The 26,273-nt window shown below is 37.1% G+C and overlaps 3 protein-coding genes and 1 long non-coding RNA gene across 5 annotated transcripts; 2 read left to right on the forward strand and 2 right to left on the reverse strand.

Moving 5' to 3' along the window:
* Positions 1 to 418: 418 nt before the first annotated feature.
* On the reverse strand, positions 419 to 3,363 carry Dbp21E2 (putative ATP-dependent RNA helicase Dbp21E2; the record flags this gene model as incomplete). Its single annotated transcript, XM_074093765.1, is given in 3 exon segments — positions 419 to 591; positions 1,110 to 1,381; positions 2,783 to 3,363. Coding segments are annotated over 3 exon segments (953 nt in total), but the record flags the coding sequence as incomplete, so codon positions are not given.
* Positions 3,364 to 4,872: 1,509 nt separating this feature from the next.
* On the forward strand, positions 4,873 to 8,697 carry LOC141432235 (uncharacterized). The gene is made up of 2 exons (XR_012451799.1): positions 4,873 to 7,683; positions 7,858 to 8,697. It is a non-coding gene; the product is annotated as an uncharacterized lncRNA (long non-coding RNA).
* A 3,849-nt stretch (positions 8,698 to 12,546) lies between these two features.
* On the reverse strand, positions 12,547 to 22,455 carry Swt1 (Swt1 RNA endoribonuclease). Of its 2 annotated transcripts, none has more exons than XM_074093769.1 (12): positions 22,231 to 22,455; positions 21,162 to 21,309; positions 20,003 to 20,682; positions 19,580 to 19,733; positions 18,792 to 18,950; positions 18,103 to 18,206; positions 17,498 to 17,683; positions 16,941 to 17,127; positions 16,504 to 16,702; positions 15,757 to 15,894; positions 14,167 to 14,313; positions 12,547 to 13,188 (listed from the first exon to the last, which is right to left on the reverse strand). In XM_074093769.1, exons 1-12 carry the CDS (start codon positions 22,240 to 22,242, stop codon positions 13,104 to 13,106), a joined length of 2,199 nt encoding a protein of 732 aa, XP_073949870.1. In that variant the 5' UTR covers positions 22,243 to 22,455; the 3' UTR covers positions 12,547 to 13,103. The 2 variants fall into 2 exon arrangements, with proteins under 2 accessions (XP_073949870.1, XP_073949869.1); XM_074093768.1 differs by lacking the exon at positions 22,231 to 22,455 and adding an exon at positions 21,473 to 21,789.
* LOC141432239 (acylglycerol kinase, mitochondrial-like) lies at positions 21,894 to 26,173 on the forward strand. Its single transcript, XM_074093771.1, has 3 exons — positions 21,894 to 22,124; positions 24,105 to 24,403; positions 25,327 to 26,173. The coding sequence occupies exons 1-3, from the start codon at positions 22,015 to 22,017 to the stop codon at positions 26,166 to 26,168; spliced, it is 1,251 nt and encodes a 416-aa protein (XP_073949872.1). The 5' UTR covers positions 21,894 to 22,014; the 3' UTR covers positions 26,169 to 26,173.
* Positions 26,174 to 26,273: the final 100 nt, after the last annotated feature.

Here is a 26,273-nt window from a genome sequence, read left to right on the forward strand (position 1 = left end):
GACCGTCTTATAATTCCTAAAATTTGGACGGGTACTCAATTTTCGATCGTAGGTATTTCTGATAAAAATAGTAACAGTTGATAAAAATGAAATCCAAGTTGATAGTTAATTTAGTTATTCATCGCTATATTTATGAAAAACAGTGATTTAGAAATTTAGAAATTATGACATAGCAGCTGAGTACGAGATTTAGGTATTTTGAGAATTGTATGTTTTAAACTTGAGACATTTTTGTATCAAGTTAATTTGAATAACAGTCATGTCAAGAATACGGTGTGTTAAGAAGTAGGTGTGTCATTTCAAAATTTAGACATTTTGAAACTAATCCGTTTTACATTGCGTGCGGCGTACTCGGAGCTTGGTATTTTGACATTTGATTTTAGCGAACCAGTAACTTATTTACCAAGGCATTACTTACTTATGAGGCACATGCGGTAATAGCCTATGAATCCTTGAAGTGGTGACCGTTTTTAAAGACTGTGGGTCCACGAAGGAGCTGACTGACTCGGGCAACTCATGGGGCATTGTAGCGCTGACCAGGGTCAGTTGACAGCCGACCGGCGGTACCTGGTGTTGCACTTTGAATTGCATCTGAAAAGAGATGCAACAGCCAAATATTCATTTAGTACATCCACTTCATACATATATACTTACACTATATAATTACAGTATAAGCATAGCAAAAGAAGAGGTGGATCCTATGTAATCTCCGACCCTTTAGGAGACTTGACTGCCTACTCCGGCGCGGACGCTTAGGGTTGTCGATATCTATTTTAGATTAATTACCTACCGGTAAATAATTTTAATGCAAAGTTGACTTAAAATTGTCTTATGTCTGTGTCTAGACTAGAAAAAAAGATTCTATGCTTCTAAAAAAAATACGTAAGTACGAGTTATCATCTCGCGAAGGTTGAAGTCAATCTAAATCAGACAGTTGGTTAAATTTGACGTCCAAGATTGTACCAATACGAATATGGAATCTCATCAATAAAAACTTTTCATTTCATTTCATTTCATATACCTAATAATCAAAGTTGAAAACCCCTGACTTTGTGAGCGGTTTGCGAGCACATTAGAAATATCATAACCTATAAATTGAACTAACTTACCGGAAACTTCTTTAGCAAATTACACAGCTTTCCGCTAAAGCTATCGTCTAGCAACGTATCTGCCTCATCCAACACCATATGATGCACATTATTGATCTTATAAATTCCAGTAGTGACCAGTTTGCTATACGCCCCTAGTGTGGTGACAAGTATATCGCAGTATTCTATTGGTGGGTTCAGCATCTTCTGCTTTGTACGGCCACCGACGAGGGTGGTAACATTTAAGTTCAGATTGTGGGCTATGTTCTGGGCTACTTCACCGATTTGGGTAGCTGGAATAGGGGATGAATAGTAATTATATTATAATAAACTATTTATTGCTAACCCGTGGCTTTGCACGCATTTAAATCATACAGCAGTTGAATTGAAATACCGGGATTTTATTAAATTTCCATGGGAATTTCCAAAGATTACATCATAGATGTCACTAACGTTACATTTGCACTCATGTCAAATTTCGTGTCTCTAATTCTAGTCTAGGAAGACGTCCACTGCAGAACAAAGGCCTCCCCCTTAGAACACCACAATGAAAGACAACTCGCCACTTGCATCCACTGGTTTCCCGCAGCTCTAACGGTTGAAATTGTACAATTTTATCCCCATCCCGTGGGAATATCATGATAAAGAGCCTATTACCCCTTTCAAACCCAGCTGATATGATTGTGCAAATTAATTACATTTGAATTGGACATGGATTGTACATAAGGTCCACTAATATTTGCATGACTTATACAGTCTAAATTTATGAAACAAAAAATCCTATAACATCATATACCTAACTATAATGTACTACATTTACCGCAAATAAACTTCATTTCATTTCATTTCATTGTCATAAGTCATAACTAACATTTGAATACGCTTTTTAACTTGACATGGATTGTGCATAAAGTCCACTGTCGTAACTCTTTTCATACTTGGCTGGGTTCAAAAGGGTTAAGTTATTTGAGATATCCAGCTACATACATACCAAATTTAATTCAACTGTCAGCCGTTTTTGACTGAAGTAACAAGCATACATAATTTCGCAGGTGGTAGGACCTTGTGCAAGGTCCGCCCGGATTGCTACTACCATCTTGCTTGCTAATCCTGCCGTGAAGCAGCAGTGCTTGCATTGTTGTGTTTCGGTGTGGAGAGTAAGACAGCCGGTGAAATTATTGGCACTTGAGGTATCCCATCTTAGGCCTCTAGGTTGGCAACGCGTCTGCAATAACCCCTGGTGCTGCAGGTGTTCATGGGCAGTGGTGATCTCTTACCATCAGGAGACCCACTTGCTTGTTTGCCATCCAGTGGAATAAAAAATAAATAAAAAAACATTTATAATATTAGTAGGATTTAAAGAACAAATGAATCCTCTAAGTAAGAACCAAAAAGAAGTGGGGGGGTATTTGCTTAATTTATTTTTGATGTCAGGGATGTGGATGGTGTCCACATTGTTGACATAATTGTCAACAATACAGAAACTAAAATGTGCATAGAAATACTTATCCTTGCTAATATAATAATTACGAAAGTAACTATCTGTATCTTACCTCTACATTCTTAAATGGCTGAACTGATTTCTATTAAATTTGGTAAGTATTGATATAGTTTGACACCCAGTAAAGAATGAAATTTTGATGTTAATGTTGACCTTAATGATAAAAGCTCAAATAGATTCATATAAAACTTACCTAGCTCTCTGCTTGGGGTAATAATAACAGCAAGTGGACTATTGAATTCATCTTTAACAGACGTTTTCCAATCCAAAATATGCTGGAATATAGGCAGAAGATACGCTAAAGTTTTACCACACCCTGTCTCTGCAGTCACGACAGTGTTATAACCTTCTAAAATAAAAGGGATCGATTTCGCTTGGATTGCAGTGGGCAAATTATAACCCTGGCCTGACATAACCTCTATCAATTCTGGCCGAACGCCTACATCTTCGAAACTTTTCTTGAAAACTTCTTTTTCTTCCTTCTTATTAGCATCTCCGTATATTGTGAAGTAATCGCCTTTAGATTTAACGTTTAACCAGCCAGCAGAAGCGAGTTTTACGCCATCAAACTTGCTATAAGTTTGTCCTTCGTAGTGGTTGTATTCGGGACGTTTACAAGTAATTATTGGTAGTTTTTTCTTAACCTGCTGGCTGTAGTAGCGGCAATAGGAAGTATTGAATATTTGGCGTAATTTAGACATGTTAAATCACATTGGACGGGACAAATTCTGATGCAACCAAGTTTTAACCTCAAAATGTGTTTGTTTGTTGTGACATGACACCTGTCAATGTCATGTGCATAGCTTTTTAATAGGATATGACGAAGGATTAAAGTGTTACAGCCAAACAAATAAACAAAATTAAAATGCGACATTTCTGTCTCTTCTGAGCACAAATTAAAATAATAAGCGTGCCTCTCTTCGCGTAAAAAGCCTTAACTTGAGTGAATGACTTTTCTTGTTTATTGTGTTTTTTACAAACTTATTTGTGTTTGTTTCTAATTTTCATCCACGATTTGATATGCAATGCAAGTATAGTCAACAAAAAAGTTTGCTTACAAAATATATTTTTTTTAACAGAAACTTGTACTTACTGTTTTAAGTCTTAATTTAATAGCTAACGATAAAATCAACAATATAACATTATTAGGGCCTATTACGTAATACAGGTATAAAGAAATCAAACCTGTGATACTTTCACAAAATAGGGTAAGTAAATCGTTAGTAACTGGCCACTTTACTACCTTGCTTGCTTAGAATGTTTATTGTGATCACCTGTAAAGAGATATCGACCATATTATTGTTTCAGAGGAAGTAGTGAATGTTGAAAATAATGAACATGTGTTTACTAGAGGACGATATTATTTATTTCTTAAAATATTTAATTGTTTTATTGGACATTTCGCTTAACTAGTTATTAGCCAGTATTTTCAATGCTAGCCATTTTTTTTAAACTGGCCAAATAAAATGTTAACATAATAAAAGCTTCTTAACATAAAATGAAACAATAAACTCTTTAGGAATGTATCCTCAATCCTCACTATCCGATGAGGAACTTGCCTGGTGAAGATAATAACAAATATGACATAAATTAAGGCCCAATCACTATATTTTTTTCATGAAACAGGGGAACACATTCTTCATGGAGGTATTTACTACAAAGAAGCTCATTCACATTGCCTACAATAATAAGTTCACAAGTTTCACATTTGTCTCTTTGCATCAAGTTATCAGTTTCGATTAGTTTACTTAGGACATTTATATTTACTTTTGGTTTTTGTTTTAGGTTTTTTTTTTCATTTACTTTCGTTTTCTTAGATTTGGCTTCGATTATACTTAGTACTTGGGCATTTCTATCTACCGTTGTACCCTGAGTTTATCTCTCCGATTTCAACAAAATTTGGTAGGTAGACTCAGTCGATGATTCCGAGCTCAAAAAAGTCGAAGTCGAATTTTTCTTAACAAAACGGACACATCCATACAATATTTTGGGAACACATCTGGAGACCCTATTTTTCCATTAATCGATGTAAGTACATAATAGTTGAGTAATACTTGTGATAAAACTGCTGTTATCTGGTGAAAGTGTGGATATATTATAGAAATCAAAATTTAATCATTTTAGTATAACATGGCCAGTTACTAGCGATTGACCCTATTAGACAAACTAAATAAAACCGCCTCGAAACGATTTACTTTTTTGAAAGAAAATATCTCCCACTCCTTCCACTCCAACCTTTTCTTCAAACTAAAAAAATAAAATTCGCAAACTTTTTGCAGGTGGTAGGACCTTGTGCAAGGTCCGCCCGGATTGCTACCACCATCTTGCTCGCTAATCCTGCCGTGAAGCAGCAGTGCTTGCACTGTTGTGTTTCAGCGTGGAGAGTAAGACAGCCGGTGAAATTACTGGCACTCGAGGTATCCCATCATAGGCCTCTAGGTTGGCAACGCGTCTGCAATAACCCCTGGCGTTGCAAATGTTTATGGGCAGTGGTGATCTCTTACCATCAAGAGACCCACTAGCTCGTTTGCCATCCAGTCGAATAAAAAAAAAACTTTTGGAAAATCACTTTGTAGGTAAGCTAGTAGAAAATAAAATAAAATCGCAACTACCCTCTTCCACATTTATTAATGCCATACAGTAGGAATATGTCAGACGCTTTATTAACTAACAACTAGAATTAAGTATAATCAACATATCATACAACATTTTACAGGGGTAATATTTATCAAAAACGATCACAGAGTATAAATTTGTTGGATGGGTAATCTTAACTGTGCCCTCAATGCATATTGGGCAAGTGTGCAAAATCCTTTGATTTCTATAGAGTAATTGGCCTAGTTATTCCTTAACCTCTTCACCGCCAGTCACCCACTCGTGACAGCCAATGGAATGCCTCACACGCCACATCTATACATGACTAACATTCAACTCGAAATTAATTAAAAATCAAGTTGAGTTGTCGCTGGTTTTTGTGGGGTGCGGTAGATTTCTGTGACGCATGCCATAGGGCGTTTGGGCACCACAAGACCAGACCGGAGAAAAACGGTCCGGTATGGGGAATAGTGCATGAATTAGTATGTAAATTTATGGCGTTCCATATCGGACGGGAGGGCTGACAAAGTGTGACTTTTAACTTTACGGTCCGATATGGAACGCCATAAATTTACATACTAATTCATGCACTTTTCCCCATTCCGGACCGTTTTTTTCCGGTCCGGTCTTGTAGTGCACATACTCATAGGGATAGGGCCCGCATTTCATTGGTACATAGGGCCCGCATGCGGGGTGCAGTAGATTTCCAACGCATGCCAAAGGGCCAGCATTCGGGGAACCGTTTTCATTAGTTTTCACGGTGTATATCGACCGAGTTACCGACTTATGAGTTTCACTAGTCGTTATACCACATGCGGGAGTAACCGCATGCGGTATATCGACCGAGTTATCGACATGAGTTTCACTAGTCGTTATACCGCATGCGGGAGTAACCGCATGCGGTATATCGACCGAGTTATCGACACATGAGTTTCACTAGTCGTTATACCGCATGCGGGAGTAACCGCATGCGGTATATCGACCGAGTTATCGACATGAGTTTCACTAGTGGTTATACCTCATACGGGAGTAACCGCATGCGGTATATCGACCGAGTTATCGACATGAGTGTCACTAGTCGTTATACCTCATACGGGAGTAACCGCATGCGGTATATCGACCGAGTTATCGACATGAGTTTCACTAGTGGTTATACCGCATGCGGTATACCGATCGAGTTATCGACACATGAGTTTCACTAGTCGTTATACCGCATGCAGGAGTCACTGCATGCGGTATATCGACCGAGTTATCGACTTATGAGCTTCACTAGTCGTAATACCGCATGCGGTATATCGACCGAGTTATCGACATGAGTTTCACTAGTCGTTATACCGCATGCGGTATATCGACCGAGTTATCGACTCATGAGTTTCTCTAGTCGTTATACCGCATGCAGGAGCCACTGCATGCGGTATATCGACCGAGTTATCGACTCATGAGTTTCACTAGTCGTAATACCGCATGCGGTATATCGACCGAGTTATCGACTCATGAGTTTCTCTAGTCGTTATACCGCAGCGGTATAACGACCGAGTTATCGACCAATGTCACTGAGCCATAAGCGAGATCGAGCCATGCTTTAGTCTGCATAGTCAGTGGGCAGCGGAAATCCTATGCTATTCAGGGTCTGTTTTCCACTATCTGATTAGTTACTGATATTTTATGTGACATTAAATATATGTACCTATATAATGCCGTTTCTGTTTATAAAGACTTTTTCTTTAAATTTCACAGATATATGTTACAGCAAATACTTGTGAAACAGGATCTAAACATACAAAAAGTATTTAACAGGAAAATGAGACGGACGGTATGATACAAACTCCGAATCAAGCAAGCCAGAAAATCGAAAATAAACAGGATGAGTCTAAATATAAACACATTTACAAATTGTATCTTAAACGCTTCTTCCAAACTAAGACCTTTATTTTAATATTACATCTTAAGCTATTTACAGTCAGGTCCAAAAAACTTCACTGATGGTGACAAGGATTTATTTTCGCAGTTGGCTGTACCAAAATAAATTAATAGCTAAACGAACCGTTACCCGTAACTCTATATTTTTTTCATCGATCGATATTTTTATTACATTTTTATACAATAAAAATTAAGCTACAAAGTATGAGAACGTAGTAACCTAGTAATAGAAAATAATGCTAATATAAATTTAGCCGTAGTTTAAAGTATGTACAGTTAGAATAATTATTTTAATTATGTTTATACTATACTTCATTCTTTTACGCTACCACCAAATAAGAGGTGGGGTCTAAAAACTAGACAATACAAGATCAGAATAGGTGCAATTTACCTACACTTTGCAGTAAGAAGTAATATGAAGTTGTTAATGCCACAAAATCCCGGAATTCTGAAAACGATAAATCTGCCACCTAATCCCGGTATTCTGGAAAAGCAATTAATATCCGTACTGTTTACTAATCCTAGAACCACACAATAATTGTACTGTAAATATTTTAGATTCTTTTCTTTCTATTTTAGGTAGGTCATCATCATCATCATCATCAGCCCGAAGACGTCCACTGCTGGACAAAGGCCTCCCCCTTAGAACGCCACAATGAACGACAACTTGCCACTTGCATCCACCGGTTTCCCGCCACTCTCACGATGTCGTCAGTCCACCTGGTGGGAGGCCTGCCAACGCTTCTATTTTAGGTAGGTATACTAGCCTTAACCCCGACTTCGCCCGCGTTAGAATAGCTTAGTGCCGTCTCAACTGAAGTGTTATATATTATGCCCGTACAATTTTTGAAATATATAACGGCAACAGTTTACTTACACGATTCTAGTTACCATGGCAACGCAATAAATAAATGTCTTAGAGTTTGGCCTGAAAAAGGTTGCGGCACGTTACGGTAACAATTTGAAAGGACAACGTTCGCTCGCACAACGCCATCTACTGATTGCAAACAAAGTTAACACGTCACGTCATCTTGAGAGCTGAGGTACGTCACCGTTTTTGGGCAGTGCTCTCTATTCTTGTTTAAACTTAAAATATTATCCCACGGGAATGCATATAATAATATCAAGTATCTTATGTCTCAATGCTTTGTCAATCTGTACGCCAAGTTTCATGTAAATCCGTTCAGCCGTTATTGCGCGATTCGGTAACAAATATCTAAACATCCAAACATCTTCACAAACTTTCACATTTATAATATTAGTAGGATTAAGAATTAATCGTATCACGTGACCGTAAGATCCTTCCTCTCAAAAATTAAAGTTTAATATCAGAATCCCGGGATTAGATGGTATTAACAACTCTCGATTACTTCTTCCCGCCAAGTGTGGGTAAATTAATTGATACAGCCTAGTCGGACCACTGTGCATGAGTTCAAAAATAAATATGAATTTAACCAATTTACTACACTATTTACTTAACCGGAGATTTGACGGTTGGTCTGACATTGGTCATCGTTTAATAACATGGTGCAGCCCACTATAAGGCCAAAAAATTTTATGTGTCCATCATTTATAACCCAGGCTTTTGTGTAGGTAAACAAGAACAAAAAAATTAGGTACAAAAAAAATCAACCAAAGATGCGCGAGCGCCCCACTGAGCACTGGGAATCGAACCCAGGTCCCCAGCAATCCGTGCTGCGTGGTATAACCCCTACACCACTGCTGGACAGGAATCTAGACACGAATTTTTTCTATGCATACATATCTCAGGTTGCTTATTATTTTCTACTATGCTACTTAAGCAGCAGCACTTGCGACATCTATGTGGCGTCGACAGACGTCACACTCTTTCGGAACCAACCGCTCACCCAGACAAGAGATGTCGCTACTAAGCAATCAAATTATGATTGTTTTTTGGAGTCTTTTTGTATTTTTTATTTCAACTCCAAATTTGTTACTTTTACGGGTATCCCGTGAAACCATATCGAAAATACAAACTGAGACATGGATGCACAGAAAAACATGAAAAAGAGACCAGTACTGGGAATCGAACCCAGGTCCTCAGCATTCCGTGCTGCGTGCTATAACCCCTACACCACTGCTGGACAGGAATCTAGACACGAATTTTCCTATGCATACATATCTCAGGTTGCTTATTTCTACTTTGCTACTTAAGCAGCAGCACTAGCGACATCTATGTGGCGTCGACAGACGTCACACTCTTTCGGAACCAACCGCTCACCCAGACAAGAGATGTCGCTGATGTGAGGACCTGGGTTCGATTCCCAGTGCTGGTCTCTTTTTCTGGTTTTTCTGTGCATCCATGTCTCAGTTTGTATTTTCGATATGTTTCCATTAAAGCTGTGCTGTGCGAGGATAGGTATAAGCGTTTCTACTGGTTCATGACACAAAACACAGATAGTTCAGAAGTCAATCTCCATACAAGTGCGCTCGAGCAACGCACACACATTTTATTTATGTTTGTCGCAAAACGGAATGTTTCATACTATTTATAAATAGGTTCTTCTTTTTATCCTACAAAAATAAGTATAGTACAAAAACACAATTGCAATTGAGTTTTTATAAATAGTAAATACTGCAATTTAGATATTACGATTAAAAATTAAAAATAAATAAATAGGGGACAATATTTTGTAGGTTAGAAAGAAGAACAACCCAAAATACCGAGGACCAGTGTCCATCTTTTTTGAGCTCCACCTAGTCAGCGATGTGTACTTGTGCTTATTAGGGCTAGAACATTTAGCAAGTCGTAGTTCTGAAACCATGGAGTCGCTATTTGTCAAAAATTATCAAAATATTTTTTAAAGTTAAAGTAAGTATGCATGGTATTGGACTACTATGTATGTATCCATGCAACAAGGAAAATATAAAGAGTGGAAAATATTATTACATATCGTCACTACTGAAAAAATCTCGTATCTAAAATCAATATATCAACAAAATTGAACCTTGACATAATGCTCATAAAGTTCACTCAGAAAAATTATCTATTTTCAGGTACGAGTTTTTCTTAAAGTAGTGACGATATGTAAACCTACATTTTTCTAGGATTTTTATACAATATAAATAAATTTTGAGGGAGAAAGGTAGGAAGTTGTGGAGATTAAGAGTATTTGCCGTGCAGCAGGACATCATAATAGGTTAAAAATAGAACTACGGACTATTAGCACGAATACAGCAATAAAAATACACAACTCATAACACCAAACCTGTCATAAATATTTTGACTTCTAATGGCGACTCCATTGACTCTAGAGCCAATGGCCTACTACAAATGCCTAACACCTAGCCCTACTCATGATAAATAAATAGATAGCACATTAGCAAATCAAGAGACAGTGCTCCATTACTGAAGCCTATGTATAGATATTTATTTATATTAAAGATATCACAAAATGGAGCCGGAATAATTCAACCAACGGTAAGGAAATGTATAAAGTAAAGATTAAATTAAAAATATTAAAGATTGTAATGGGTTCCGTACCCGATGGGTGCCCAACGAAACCCTACTATTGTGGTACACTGTCTGAATGACCCTCTGTCGGTCCCAGGGTGCAATCGAGAACCGTATATAGTAACTAGAACACATTGAAAAAAAAAAGAAGTTGAACTTATTCCATTAGCTGAAAAAAATCCAGATTTTGTGATACCTTGTAATACTTTAACACTTTACCAGACACAGACAAAACATACATGTTACCGGAAACCAATCCTTAGTAACACTGTCTCTGCACATAAGGCACGAGAAAATATTATTATTACAAGTAACGGATTTTTGTTCAGAGATTCTGCAGCCTGTGCATTAAATAATACTTATATTGCACCGGTTAATATACTCAGCAGCACAAATTTTGGTACCACTCTACATACGAATACCTATTATTTTTTGGTGCTCAGTATATTTATGAGTTACAGTTACACGAATAATTAACTTAAATTAAATTTAGCGTAACTTATATGAACGCCAAAATAACGATTAGTCAGTCTTAGAATATACTAGAGGATTCCTTTCATAAATAAATGCTAGGCAATTTAGATTAAAGCAGAGAGAACTTACCGGTTACTGCGATTAGCTGTGCTGTATTTATACCTTTTGGGGTTGATTTTCAAAAAATATATAATTAAAAAAAAAACTTATGAAAAGCGTGTAGCTTCTGCGGTTTCAGTTTTAGCCATACAACAGCTTTATCCCTTATTATTATTTTCTATTTAAAATAAGACCAATGTACATCCAACGTATAAATAAAAAAGACTTTAAATTTAATATCTAAAGCTATAACGGTTTCGATTTTCCGCACTAAATTTCATTCCATATTTTATCCCTTTTAGGGTTGAATTTCGAAAACTTTAGTGCTCGCTTGCCAACATGATAAAAGAAAGCTCTGAGAAAAAAAATCGAGCTCCTAAGGCTACGTACACACTATGCGGCTAACCACACGGTTTCAGCGCGCCGTCTCTTTCTCAAGCGTTACTTGGAAGAGGGACAGCGCGCTAAAACCGCGCCGTGGCTGTGTTCATAACAGCCAGTCAGTTAGTTAGCTTCGTTTTTATATTTATTTACAAAAAAAAATATTTGTAAAAGGAACCCTCGTCACTAAGTGAAGATTATCAACAACTTGATACTCCCTAAATTGGTACAATTTTGTACAAATTGTGGACTAGACTTAAATAATGTCGCGGTCGAAGTAACTTACAAATATACATTATATTAAACAAAAAATTATATTACACGAATATTTATCTAAATATTACAACAACTAGACATTTAAACACTGTGTACAACTATACGGAAAATAGATATGCTATATTTTGTAGATAACAAAAAAAGGTTGTAATCGTTTTGAAATCGAACGGGTTAAAAATACAAGCAAGATTCATTTTTCAGCTATTGCGAAAAAACTATAATTTGAGATGATACATTATAATATTGAAATGTTCTATTGTAGTCTATTGCGACAACTAAAGGATCGGCCACACCGGTATTCTAAATACGCTACATGAAGTTTCACACTAGCATTTTTACGCGCTGTATTCTCTTACATGGAATACGGTCGTTTTTGGCATACGCGATTAAACCGATTCGTGCTTGTTCAACGCTCGAAGAAAACGAAAACCGCACCTTTACGCACGAAAACACGCTTCCAAAAATGAGCTTTAGCGCACAAATAAAACGCTAGTCTAAAACTGCCCTAACGCACCGTAAAAATAGTGCCGTAAGACATTAGGTCACTTTTCATCGCGTGCACGCCGCTACTTAAAAAAAACGCTAATGCACTGCGGTCACAGCGGAAGACCAGCGTTTGCCTACACGGCCAACACTATGCTGAGCTGGGACCGCTTCGCGATTTCGCATATTGTTGTTTTTTTTCTTTTTTCTTTAATGTATTTTTTATTATGTTTTGTGCGAATAGCGAATAAATATTTCTATTTCTATTTTCTATTTCACTGTAAATCAATGCAAACTTTAAACACCAGTTTGGAAGTTACGCGTCAATAATTAAGTAATGCATGATTTTAGATTTTTAATGAAAAAAATTGCACTCTGTTTTCTTTTTCATAATGCCCAAATAATCGTCAATTCTGAGCGGCCCCAAATGTTACATTTGGTTCGAATTTAGTAGAAAGGCATTTAAACTCAATTCCAATAAAGGAAAACTTGTGGAGATAGAAAAATATTATTTTAAACCATCCTAATGAGCCTCCCTCGATTACTGCGTTTACAGCGCGTCAGCGTTTTTAGAGCAGCAGTGTGGTCGATCCTTTATAAACGCAAACGACACACAAACCAAGGGAAACAATATCCTTACCCTCTTGCAGAGCGTTGATACATTTAGACGCTTCTTTAGTGACACACCTTGCTTGCATTTTATTAGGCGACTGGTTCTTTCCAAAAAACGTCTTTTTTCACAAATATACATACAATTTTAACTGTGAACGGCTAGTGTACTGTGACCGCGACGACACGGATGCGACACGACTCACGGGCACGCGACGCGCTGCTTGCACTGGTCGAGTAGCTCCTTTAGCTGCGAGAACTTACTGTGAGCTTCTTGGAGCATGTTTCTGGTGACATTGAAATTGTTTGCATTTAATAAATTGGCAATAAAACTTAAGGGTAAGCTTGTCATTCAAAAACGTATGATCTGTCGCGCAATATTTACAGTACTTTCATTGTAGCATGGTGCGGGTGACAGCTGTCAATATCACAAGACTAGAGAGTCAAAGTGTCGAAACTTGAGTCGATAAAACTAATAATTTAAAATCTTAATCATAATTAATGTCATCATTAATCCGATTATTGCGCTAATTTTTATGAGAATATTAGTGAAATTCTAGGTTGGAATATTATTTGCCACTTAAGTAAGGCTAAACGGAGTTTGCAAGAATATTCTTTACTTACCAATTAATAAGTACCGATATAACTCAAGATCCATTAGGTCCCATCACTAAACGAGTCTCTGGTGTTACGTTACATGCATATTACGTTTTTTCATTTAATTGTGCTTTGAATTTAATTAATTGATTATAAAAATCTGATAGCTTAAATTTATTTTGTATAACATTGTTCTTTATGTTCAAATATTTTACGCCAGTTATATTCAGGCTACAACTGAAATATACTTCCATTTATTTAGACCGCAGCAACTTTTTTTGAGTAAAACGAAACGTGCATCAAGTGTCACCCGCACCATGCTAGAATGAAAGCACTGTACGTCGTACAGTCACCAGCACCAATATCTGACACAACAAGCGTGCATAAATTTCTGATACGACTCTATTTCTAGGGCCGGAACGTGTCAGATATTTTTGCACGCTCCGCTGTGGCAGATATTAATGCTGGTGACTGTACTAGGTTTTTTCTATTTTTTAGAGCAGACTTTGGGTTTATTTCTACTGAACAAACTACAAGTAATCGTGTTTCTACGGCACACACAAGTGTACGATTGTGCGACATTTCTATTGAACAACTGAACTGCCCAGCCGATCTGGTCATCCAGTTGGGGGATCCGACTCGTCTATACTCAATGCTCATACACTGACCTGCATTTAACAGCGAACACGCGCAAGCTGTCTTGTGTAATGTCGCGGCTGTCGCGACAGACCAGCCCAACGCTGTCTTTGAACACCATCTCAAGCCGAGACATTTGCTCGTCCAGTTGGGGATCCGATTCGTCTGTGCTCAATGTTCTGTAAACGACATCAAACAAAAATATATATAACTTTTGATAAACCGAAATCTTGAAGGAAGATGCACTTAACAGAAAACCTACAGTTTCTTCAAAGTACCTATTTGACCACAATTATTTTTTAACTAATATATAGGGTTGCTCATTTAGATCGGTCAGTATGGAAAAGTCTATAAGGCATACGAAGATCTGTTCTTAGGAACCATGTCATCGATTTTAGTAACAAGAAAAACTGCTGGGCAAAAGCCTCCCCTCTTGACCTCCACAACTCTCGTTCTGACGCAATGTCAGGCCAGTCCTTTGCGTACGTGTCCAGATCGTCCCGCCATCTCCTTCTCGGTCTGCCTCGATGTCGCTGGCCGTTCTCCGGCACCCACCAAGTAACTGTGCGAGCCCACCTTTGTGGGTGCATGCGACAGACGTGTCCAGCCCAGTCCCATTTTAGCTTAGCAGTCTTTTTCCCAACGTCGGTTACGCGTGTTTTTGAGCGCAGCAACAAGAAAAACTGCATTCATACATTTAAAAAAATAACCTTGTACTCAGAACAGTAGGGCTAATACGAAATTCGATTCTTTTTGCGTCGGGGGTTAAAAAGGCAGTGGCGATCCTTACATAGAAGCCCAAAAGCCGGGCTTGCCTTATAAAGCGAACAACGTCCAAACGAGAAAAAAAGTTCTAATAAAATCACATTAATAATTTAGCACGCTTTATTTTACGTAAAATAATAAGAATTGCATGGCGCGGCAGTGGCGCTGATTGCGACCGGCGGCGGCGCGGCGAGTCTACGCGGCGATAGTGGCGTACATTGTAAATAGCATGACATCTCGCTCGCTCTCGTGGGCTTTTACGGGGCTTCCAAACGCTCTCTTCATACTTAAGAAAACGTTAGTTTTGCAAATATCTATGTATAGCTGCATATGTAGCACTTTCTTTGCAATTTTGAATCTGGCTTACGGTGTGAAGTTTGTTGCGTTTGGTTTGGAACGCGATTACGCGAGTGCGCGGGCGAGATGAATAACTTCTAACTAACTTCATGTTGTTTATTTCGAACCGTGGGTCGTAGCGTAGCCAAAGTTACACTGTGGCGTAGCGTTGTGATTTGATTCAATAATTTCAAAAAATAAATAAGTGCTTAGGTATTCTGGTTTTAGTGCGGTGTAAAGTGCAGTGCCTGTGGGAGAGAATGAGTTCGGAAACGGACCAAATTGTCCCTTGTGTGGACTCCAAGTGTATGTCTGTAAAATTCTATCCAGTAATAGCATGCCTTCAGTGCGCTTTGGTAAGCTCGTCCAAACTGAAGATTGAAGTTTACGGCAACAAGATGGATGTAGGTACATTAAATTATAAAAAATACTAAAACATATCTCTCGGCTTGCCATAGTCTGATACCCTAGGCACGCCACTGTAAAAAGGGTGATGTAAAAGTGGATTTTACGGCACATACCCCTTGATAGCCATGGTGAGATAGTTGACTTGGTTGCTGAACATGGGCAGTTTGCTTGTGATCACATCCACAGGGTCTTCTGTTGGCAGCTTGTCCTCGACACTATGTGGCACACCCAGAGCTGTTGCCAGTTTTGCACTGAAAATATATATAACCAGATGCATACATCATCATATCAGCCTTAGGACGTCCACTGTTGGACATAGGCCTCCCCCATAACCCTCCAGTAGCTTCGGTTGGAAGCGGCTTGCATCCACCGTGAAGCCACGAAATTACTCAGGTCATCCAGTGTTCGATTCGCAACCGCAATGACACATTCTACCCTTCGTGTTATCTATTTTTACAAGCTTTTATTTAGTTTCACCTGTCCCTTTGTCTGTCTGTCTGTAATCAAATCTTGCAAGTTAAATTCGACCAACTTCCAGTAGTTGATTGACTTGAAATTTGGTATACTTATGTAAATTGCGTGACAATACAATAATCTGGTACTGCCAGGATGTGACAGTCCGGCCAGGATCGTCTCCGCAGGACGGAACTCTTCAAAGGTTAATGGCATCAACTCGAAATTTGGTATGTAAACGTAGTTTGAGTGACAATGCAAGTACAGCTAGCGTAAAGTACAGTCAGCAAAAAAAGCTTGTAATAAAAATGAAGACTTATTACTTAATAATATTTTTGTGAATAAATGTATTTTCTCTTTCATTTCTAGTGGCATGATTGCAATATATATATATCTATATCACTCACCAATAGCTAGAGAACACAGTCCATATCCTTTCGAAGGCTTCTATGACGGCCACCTCGGGCCGCGGCTCGGGGCGCTCCAACCGCTCCACAGTCGACTTGGCCAGCTCCATATACTCTGGTATGATTTGACACTTGCGGGCCACATCCAGGCAGAGCTCTTTGAAATTTAGCACTTCAGATTGTGATAGGGATTTTGGGTCTGAAACAACAAACATACTGTCCAACCAAAGCACCAAACAGAAATAAATCCTACGCGGTTAACAAAGCTGTTTCTGAGATCCCAAAAGAAATAAATATAAACTATTTTCTAGTTTTAAAGTTTAAAAGATTTCTTCTTGATGAATACACCTACTTCTTGTTTAGGTCATTATAAATTTTATTAATATATTCCGATTTTCTATCTTCTCTTAATATTACAATATTTCTGGCCAACTCACCTTTACTTTCAATGGAGGCTAAAGAGTTCTTCAAGTCGGTGAGCAAATGCTCGATCCTCGGGAACACTTCGTTGAACACCGCTATCCAGTGTTTGAGCAAACATTGAAGCACGTCGGCCAACGTCCAAGGCGGCGCTTTGAACAACACATGCTCCCACAAGTTGTTGTAGTTCGCTCTCATTTCGTTCTGAAAGTTCATATTGACTGAATGAAACTGAATGATGCCTATCTGACTGACAACCGAGTGATGCTTTGCTGACTGATTACTAACTCACAAATGTATGAAGGACTGATACCTGACTTATAACTGATTCATAACTGACTATAACTGACTGATAACTGACAATAACTAATTTATAACCGACTATAACTGACTTATTTGAATAACTGACTTATAACTAATTTATAACCGACTATAACCGACTTATTTGAATAACTGACTTATAACTGACTTATAACTATAACTGATTATAACTGACTGATAACTGATGATAACTGACTACAGCTAACTGATAACTTAATGGTAGCTGACTAAGACAGCAACTGTTTGATGATACCTCCAGTATGTTGGCGAGCAGCTGGTGCATGAGGTCCCGACAGTGTCGCGCGCTGGCCCAGCGGTCGGGGTCGGGCGCGGGCAGGGGCTGGCTCTCCAACTGGCCCTTCAGCTCGTGCAAGCTGATGCACCGCAGGGAGTTTATCATCGCCTTGTTGCATAAGTTCTTGTCGTTTGTTAGTAGGATCTAGATGAAAAAATATACAAGGTGACCACTGATCAATCCAAATTGGTCAGTATGGAGAAGTCAGAAACTACAACAGATAGCAAAATCTGTTCTTAGGAACCATGGCTTCGATTTTAGATTTAATAAATATGGCATTCAATTTTTTTATAAAAAAACGTCATACATAACTGAGAATCGAACCTAATCGAAATTCTGTTAAGTAATTGCATGTTATATGTGTTATAAAGTTATTATACTTGGTTCTGTGAGTATACGGACCCAATTTTTCCATGAAATCTTGTGTTTTTTTGACTTTGACTTTGACTGCGCTGAGCTATGGCTGATATGATGATAAACCAAGGAACCATATGGGTTATGATACTGCTTATGAGCAAGTGTGATGAAGATAATCTAAATATGGAGTCTAAATGGTCAATTACCACAGATTTACCCCTCCCAGCTTGCTGCAGGCCGCAGTTGAGTATTTCATCATCAGGCGACTCACACGGGTGTATGTGCGAATTAGCGTCTCTTAATGATTGACCTGCAAAAAATTAAAAAATAGTTTTATTCAGCTTGGTGTCTAGATTCTTGCAGATGTTGTTATATAAGTACGGGTGACTGTAAGCAGGGCATGTTCTGGCTATAGCTGATCAGAGTGGCGGCAGGGGTGCTTTAAAATGCGCTTGTTGCCTGAGAGTTCCCTGTACTGTGAAGACTTATGCAGGCTATTATGGGTTTGAGACACCGCCTTCAAGAATTATTCGAAAGTATTTTATTTTTGCGTATTAACCTCCTGGGGTTCGAAGTGATAAACTAGTACATATTGTTAGCAATAGATCTTTTGAAAAAGAAATAGTGTCATTTTGTCTGTATCATTCAAATTAGCAAAAAAATAAATTCAACTTTATCTACGAGACATTAAGTTTCAAATTTCAATGACAATTTTTTTTGTATGGTGGGTCTCAAGAGGTTTTGGCTAAATTAATCAAAATCGAACCTCAACCGCCGTCAGCAGTGGGACGTATATAGGCTGTGATGATGTTCATGATAGTGATGACGATGATGAAGATAATGATGATGATGATGATGATGATGGTGATGAAAACGATGATGATGACCAACCAACCTTTGATCCGGCTGTTCTCGGGCAGCGACTTGTACAAATAGTCCATGGCGGCGCGCGCGCGCTTGCAGATGGCACCAGCGCCGTTATTGTTGTCCTTTAGACGGTCCAACTCGTTGATGACGCGCCACGGCACCAGCAGCGTGGGCTGCTCGCTGTAGCCTGCACGACAATGGGTATATTTAACTCTCAAAATAAAACAATAAATTAATTGCATGATTACAAATATTCAACGCAAACGCGGCTATTTTGCATGTCTTGACTGAACTACTTTGCGGAGGAGCAAATCAAGATTATATTTGAATTTTCACATAAAATCCCTTATCTTATTAACGATTTTATCATTATTTCGTGTCATTTTTTGTTTTTTTATGTCTTACTCAGTGCAGTTGTTTTAAATAAATAAAATAATTAAATAATTTTATCCATCCATTGATTAATTTTATTTGACGGATAAATGTGATGCCATCTTCGTCTATTCAAACAAAACAAACAGAGACGGCATCACATTTATCCGTAAGATGCATTTAATCAATGGATGGTGAAACGCTGGGTTAAACTACTTTTATTTCAGCTGTTACTGAACCAGTCAGATACAGTTTGGCCTCATTTATACTTTTCATCAGGGGAGATAGGGGTCAATTTGCCAGTTTCAGGTTTAAAAAAAATTAAGTATAGTATTTTTCATATAAGACTTTTTGTGATGAATTTATGCAAGGTTTTAAATATATTCTTTGTTTATTGTATGTTTTAGGCATCATAATATACATACATACATACTTTCTTCTTACCTTTTATATGTGAATTAAGCACATTCTTTATGACATCTAGCTCATGTATAAATATGTTTGTATCCACAACTAGCACAACATCTTCTGTGTTGCTCCCTGTTACTTCCTTCGGAGGTTGGTACGGGATGACTAGAGGTGGTGGTGGGCTTTTCACCTGAAAATTACATGAATAATTAGTATCACAAGTGTTTTTTTATAAGTTAGTTATGATGGGATTAATTATTAACTTATGATAATGTAAACTGTTTATAATGTATTGATTATCCACCATAACAAATTACAGCAAAAAAAGAATGATTTATAAAATATAATCTAATTTCATAAACCAAACAATCTTGTCATGTGTATAATGTCCCAAGTTGACTTTACAAAACGGCCAGGGTGCAAGCCTTAATAAAAAAATATAAAAATCTAATCACTTGCCTCTTTACAGTCAACCTCCATGGCTTCAACTGCAAACTCCGTAGTAACATCCAAATCTTTCTTTTCCTCTATGGCTTCATTACTCATGTCAGCACGCAATTTCTCCATCCTGTCCTTCGCACTACCAAATGCCTTAACATCCTTGAGCTTATAACCTAACTTTGATTTTATCGCAGACACCAGCTTACTAGCCTCAGAGAACTGAGGAGGTGTCGCAGGATGCTTCATAAACGGGTATTCTGCAGTCTGATTGCATATACCCTGTTCAATATCAGCAAATGTGTCTTTTTGTACGGATTTATTGCAATACTCTTCAGGTAACTGAGCCTTCATAGACGATAGTATTTTATTAGCTGCAAGGAATTGAGATGGCGATGGAGTGGATTGAAGGCTGTCACTACCGGGTGATTGTGTCGTAGGGCATTTTGTTTCACTTATCGGGCTTTTTAGCTCCGGAACTTTAGGTTGTGTCTCAGTTTGTGGGATAACTTTTGGGCTTATTCTAGCTTTAGATTTTGGTGTGCTGTCTATACTTTCCTGTTGGCTTTCACTAGATAACTGAGCTCTGAGTTTGGCAAGTCTTGAGTTAGCTGAGTTCTTTCCTGCAGAGTTTGGTTTTGGAGATGGTTTTTCTGGTGTCTTGGTTTTATTGTGCTTCTCAGGTGTTTTTGTTGGGGTGGCTTAAATAATTTAAAATCAGATTAAACATCAGCCTTTTTTTGTTAATTATAAGATCACATGATCGGCTTTAAGTCATAAGCAGGTTTCAACAAACATATATAACATATTAAAGTTTATTTTGATTGGATATTTTGTTTTCATAGGACAATTAACACTAACAAAATCTACCTAAGCCCATAATAAGCTAAGCTTGCCCTATGGGTACCAGGCAACATATAGACTTACTTATATAGATAAATATGCACTTAAATACATAGGTATTAAATGTTTTAAGACTCCCAAAAGAAACATTTATATTTTTGGTACATAATATCTGCCCCAAGCTGGCTTGGAACTCAAGTACTCAACCTTCTGGAGGTTAGTCTGTGTTTTTCTGGTGTAAGAAGGTTACAAATTAGGTTGATTTCAGTATAGTTGGGCCAATAGTCTTTCTCAGTTTTATCACAAGAAATTAAAAAAGTAAATATTCAAAACCAACCATTTTTCTGTTTTTTCCTTATACTATCCTCATGGGTATCGCTTTTTCTTTTCAAGTTTTTTCTCGGGCTTTCCTCTTTGCGATTTTTTTCCTGCTTTTCCTTCTGCTTTTTACTCCTTTTCTTGCTTTTGTCATGTTCGTCTTCAGCCTTGAATAAAAAATATGTATTGTTTGTTATTGATCAATGTATTTAGATACCTCGAAGTAAACGTTAAACGTGGTGTTTAAATAAATATACACAAGACTAAATAAGGACTCAAAAGAAACAATTATCATTGTAAACAATAATTTGTATAAATTGCGAAACATACTTGTGGTTGACTCCACGACGATTTTCCTGTTTTCTTGTTGAAAAAATACTTTCTACCAGGTATCGATTTCGATTTACATAATACCCAGCCATCAGGCAGCTTTGCCGCATCCTTTTTATTCGAATTCATTGCGAATAACACAGGGAATTATTCATTTACACATCACGAAAATTGAGAAATTCTAATTTACGTTTTGTTGTCTATGAATGGTCCTTTTCCTTTATGTTTTGGATTTGGATTTCGCCGAGGGATTTCGTCTTGATTTCGTACCCAGCGTTTCGTTACATGGCAAAGCTGTCTTAAGGTGTGTCTTCACAACTACATAAAACCACAAACCGCAAAAAACGCCTGTGCTTGTGACGAAACGGGTGCGTTCACAAACAAATCAATATTGACAGATTTGAATGGAAACAGCTGAGTTTAGTTGACTAACCTAAAAGTGTACGCAAAAATGGCCATCGAAAAGTAATTCAGCATTGTTGATTTGATTTAAGCAATCCATGTATACAGTTTGGATGTATGGTAATTACGGTAGTTAAAAAATGGAGAAAATTGTTAAATTGAGTAAGACCATCCGGAACAATTGGAAGAAATCCACAGTGGGTGCTTGCGCTTTGGTATATGGAGCGTCAGTAGCCAAAGAAAAATATGAGTAAGTTAGACTTAAATAGATATACTTACTATCCTTGTGCTTAGAATTATAAAGAGAACAAACACCGAATATTATTCTTTAAACTTTACAAGTACACATTACTTACTAATTTGTCCATTAGGAGGTTCACCAAAACACTAATGTCTTTTCATAAACACTTTCTATGCTTTAGGCAGGTATCTTATTATTTGTTAATTTTTATTCGTCACTTTAATATTTGCTTTGCTAAACTAGACACAAAAAGCAAATCATACCCACTACCCACAAAAGTTTTGCATATTTTTTTTACTTTTTGTAAGCTCTATCTACCTACTCTACACCATGTTTTTTTTAAGTAAGTGGGTATACTTACACTGTTTTTTTTAAGGAAGTGGGTATACCCACACCATGTTTTTTTACTGCTAATTTTGACAAATGGCTCAGTTCATTGATAGGAACTACCATGAAATTAATATCTTGTTAATTTTTTTAATCTAATATTTTAACAAGGCACCAAATGTGACTATGTCAGCCTCATGGGGAGCCTCAGATATATATACACCACACTACAGATATTACGCTCTCCCTTGCACTGAAATTACATCTCTGGATGCAAAGTCCTGTCTAATAAATCTATAAATCAGCATTGCTTCTTCTGAAAGCGAAAGACTTAGAATTACATTTACACCTAATATCTTGTATGTTAATGCAAGTCTGTATAGGCAGATATGGAAGTCAAGAGGAGAGGCCTTTGCCCAGCAGTAGGGCACAGTTATAGGCTAAATATAATAAAGTCAAAGTCAAAATATCAATATTCAATTTAGGCTATAACAAGCACTTAAGAATGTCAAAAAAATCTACCACCAGTTCGGAAAAACCTCTGTTGAGAAGAATCCAGCAAGAAATTCAATGAGGTATTATATACATATTTTTTTAAACAGATTACAATATTACTAAGCGATATCTATACATCACAATTATTTAACACAACTTCATTTTTAACACAGTAAATTCGCTATTGGGATAACAAATTAATAATAATAATATTAATGCATGCAAGTAATATACATATATAGCAGGACTAGCATAATCTATAGGCAGGCTTGCAAGCAACTGATAGTATAGAAGTATTCTTTGAATAAAATTGGAATCTATAGAGATTCTTTAATATTGCTTTTGCGAAATATCTGCAAAGAAAACGCCTTTGCCCATCAGTGGGACACCTAAGAAAATATTTTAACAAAAGACCAAAGTAACACTAACTAACATAACATAAGCATCATTCAATAGGGCATATTAGGCAAAGCTCTGCGCAGGGGGCGACACTAGCACAAACCGTAAAGAAACCGCCATGACAACGTCAGTTCTCTTTATATTTTGTCGCCATGACAGATCATGACCAAAGAGTATTAAGACTATAGAAATCATGACATATTTGTAAGTAACAAAATAAATGATATTTACATCAATAGTAGCGATAGAGCTATATTTCTAAAATTGAATTGAAATAATATGATATTACGGCATCCTACGGACATTTAAGACACTCAAAAAACATAAACCATAAACATATACATTGAAGAAGATGTGGCTCACACTAGTTCCTTGATTATTTATTAAGTAATTATCCTTTATACTTGTATTATTTATGTATTGTATGTAAATGTGTGTATTTATGTATTTTATTTTATATTTAGTTATAAATATATTAATGTTTTATATATTTATTGTATATAGTTAGGTATTTGAGATTTATATATGCATTTATATTTATTCAAATGTTTTGCTCTATTTGTCGATCTTGTTTTATTGCTCTCTACCACTCAAAGGTTGATTGGCAGAGATAATGCAGCGATATCCGCCTTTGTACTTAACACAACTTTTATTTATGTAACCTTTTTGTACAATAAAGAGTATAAACGAACAAACAAACAAACATATGGCATATGCTAGTGCTGCACTCTGAAGGGATAGAATTGCAGTAATATTCCCTACTTTCAGAATCAATATCCTCATGCGTGCAGCCTGCAAAGAAGCAGCTCAATATGGCGACTCACTCATTCCCATGGAGAGGAACCCAACGGTAGTCACCGTGATCCTCAATCCTGTTGCTAATAAAAGAGCGGCAAAAAAAGATTTTGAGGCATACTGTGAACCATTATTGCACCTTGCTGGATTACAAGTGGATATAGTACAAACAGCATCGGAAGGGAATGCGAAGGAGATTGTCGAGACGTTGAAAGGCACAGAAGCAATCATTGTAGCTGGTGGAGATGGAACTTTGTCGGAAACTGTCACAGGTATATATTTACAACATCTTTACTAATATTATAAATGCGAAAATGGGATTATTTGTATGTATTAGTGATGTAACGAATGTCATTTTTTGAACATTCGCGAGTGCGAATGCGAATATCTGCTACCGACATTCGCGAATGCGTATATTCAGTTTTTCGTTTTGGTGCCAAATTGTCTTTGGCAGTCTCGTTCGAACGAAAAGCGTTCCGTTTGTACTTTGTTCCGAGAATTACCCAGTTTATACGAACGCATCGCAAAGTAAATAAATTATTTATTTATACCAAATTATTAAGTGAAGACTGATAATGTGATTACGAGATTAAGTTATTTCTATGTATAAAAACCATAAGAAATGAATTTATTTTGATTTTATTAACCTATCTATTAGCTAATAATTGTATTTTTTTCTGATATTGATATTCGCAAAACATTCGCAGAAACTTTGCGAATGCGAATGTCTACTTTCACTCCTTAATTACTGAACTGATATTGGAAGTCCAAAATAAATAATAAGATACCTATTATCTCGAAAAAATTTAATGTTCCGGAGCAATAACCTAACTAAAGGTTGTTTTGTATTCTAAAAAATAAATTTATAGTAATAAAACATTACAAACTTTATTCATTTCAGTATAAACCATTGAAAACTCACTAAATATTGTTTTAATACTATTAACTTTTTATGTATTACATACTTCAAACGTCTACTGGGCAAAAACGTCTTAAGGTGGCCAAAAACGGTACTTCTAGTTACCCTACGTAAGTAAAATAAACAGGCCATTGTATGTATGAGAACAACAGAGGTCTGTGACATAGTTTTGTTGCCAACTCTATCTCCTAAGCAAGATTAAAACTAATTTTGTAGTTAATTGTAAATTAATATCAAGTTTTTTTTTGTTACATTTTAATTATTTAATTTTTTCAGGTCTCCTACGTAGAAATGATGACGCCAACAGATTCCCCCTAGGTGTCTTACCACTCGGCCAAACAAACACACTTGGTAACACACTATTCCCTGGAGGAGATGGTGTAGAGCGGGTCAAACAACTCATTGAAGCTTCCATGGCTATTATTAAAGGAGACACTGAGTGGAAAGATGCTCTCAAAATCGAACAAATATCTGAAGCACAAGAAGAAACCCCGAGACCGATCTTTGCCATGTGTTCCATACAGTGGGGTGCATTCAGAGACACTATGGCAAGAAAAGACAAATACTGGTTTACCGGTGGTTTAAGGGAGTATGCTACTTACATTTTCAATGGTTATAAAAACTCTATCACGTGGGATTGCAACGGTACAATCAAATATACACCGCCTTGCGCTGGCTGTAGTAATTGTTTGCAAAAACGACAAGAAGTAAAACGGACATGGTCCTTCTTCATGCCTAGTACGCAAGCGGCAGTTGTAGATCAAACGCTTACGGTAAACCCGGAATGTTCAAAAACAGAGGAGCTGTGTTTTAAAACTAGTGAGTTCCGGATAGAGACTTCCACTAAGAAACAGGAAGTACCATCTCTAAACATAGTTTTAGGAAAGAATGGTTATTCATACACGCAGTTTATTAGCGATGGGTGGAACAGATTGAAGAACAATGCAATGCCCGAATTCACCATACCAGCGAGGACAGTGGAGATACTGCCCGAAGACCCAGGTAGAGAGGTAACCATAGAGATAGACAAGGAAGAGTTTGAGTTAAAACCAGTGAAAATAACAGTTCTACCAAAAGTTGTGAAATTTTTCTGTAAACCGTCATTAAATAACACTTAGATTTCTTTTCGTTTTTATTTTAATTTATGAATGTTAAATAAATACAATTTATGTTCAATAGAAATAAAAGAAGTTTCAAAGCATTGATCCTTCAGAAATTAAATA

This window comes from Choristoneura fumiferana, chromosome 10 (genome assembly GCF_025370935.1).
Source record: "Choristoneura fumiferana chromosome 10, NRCan_CFum_1, whole genome shotgun sequence".
In the NCBI taxonomy this organism is placed as follows: domain Eukaryota; kingdom Metazoa; phylum Arthropoda; class Insecta; order Lepidoptera; family Tortricidae; genus Choristoneura; species Choristoneura fumiferana.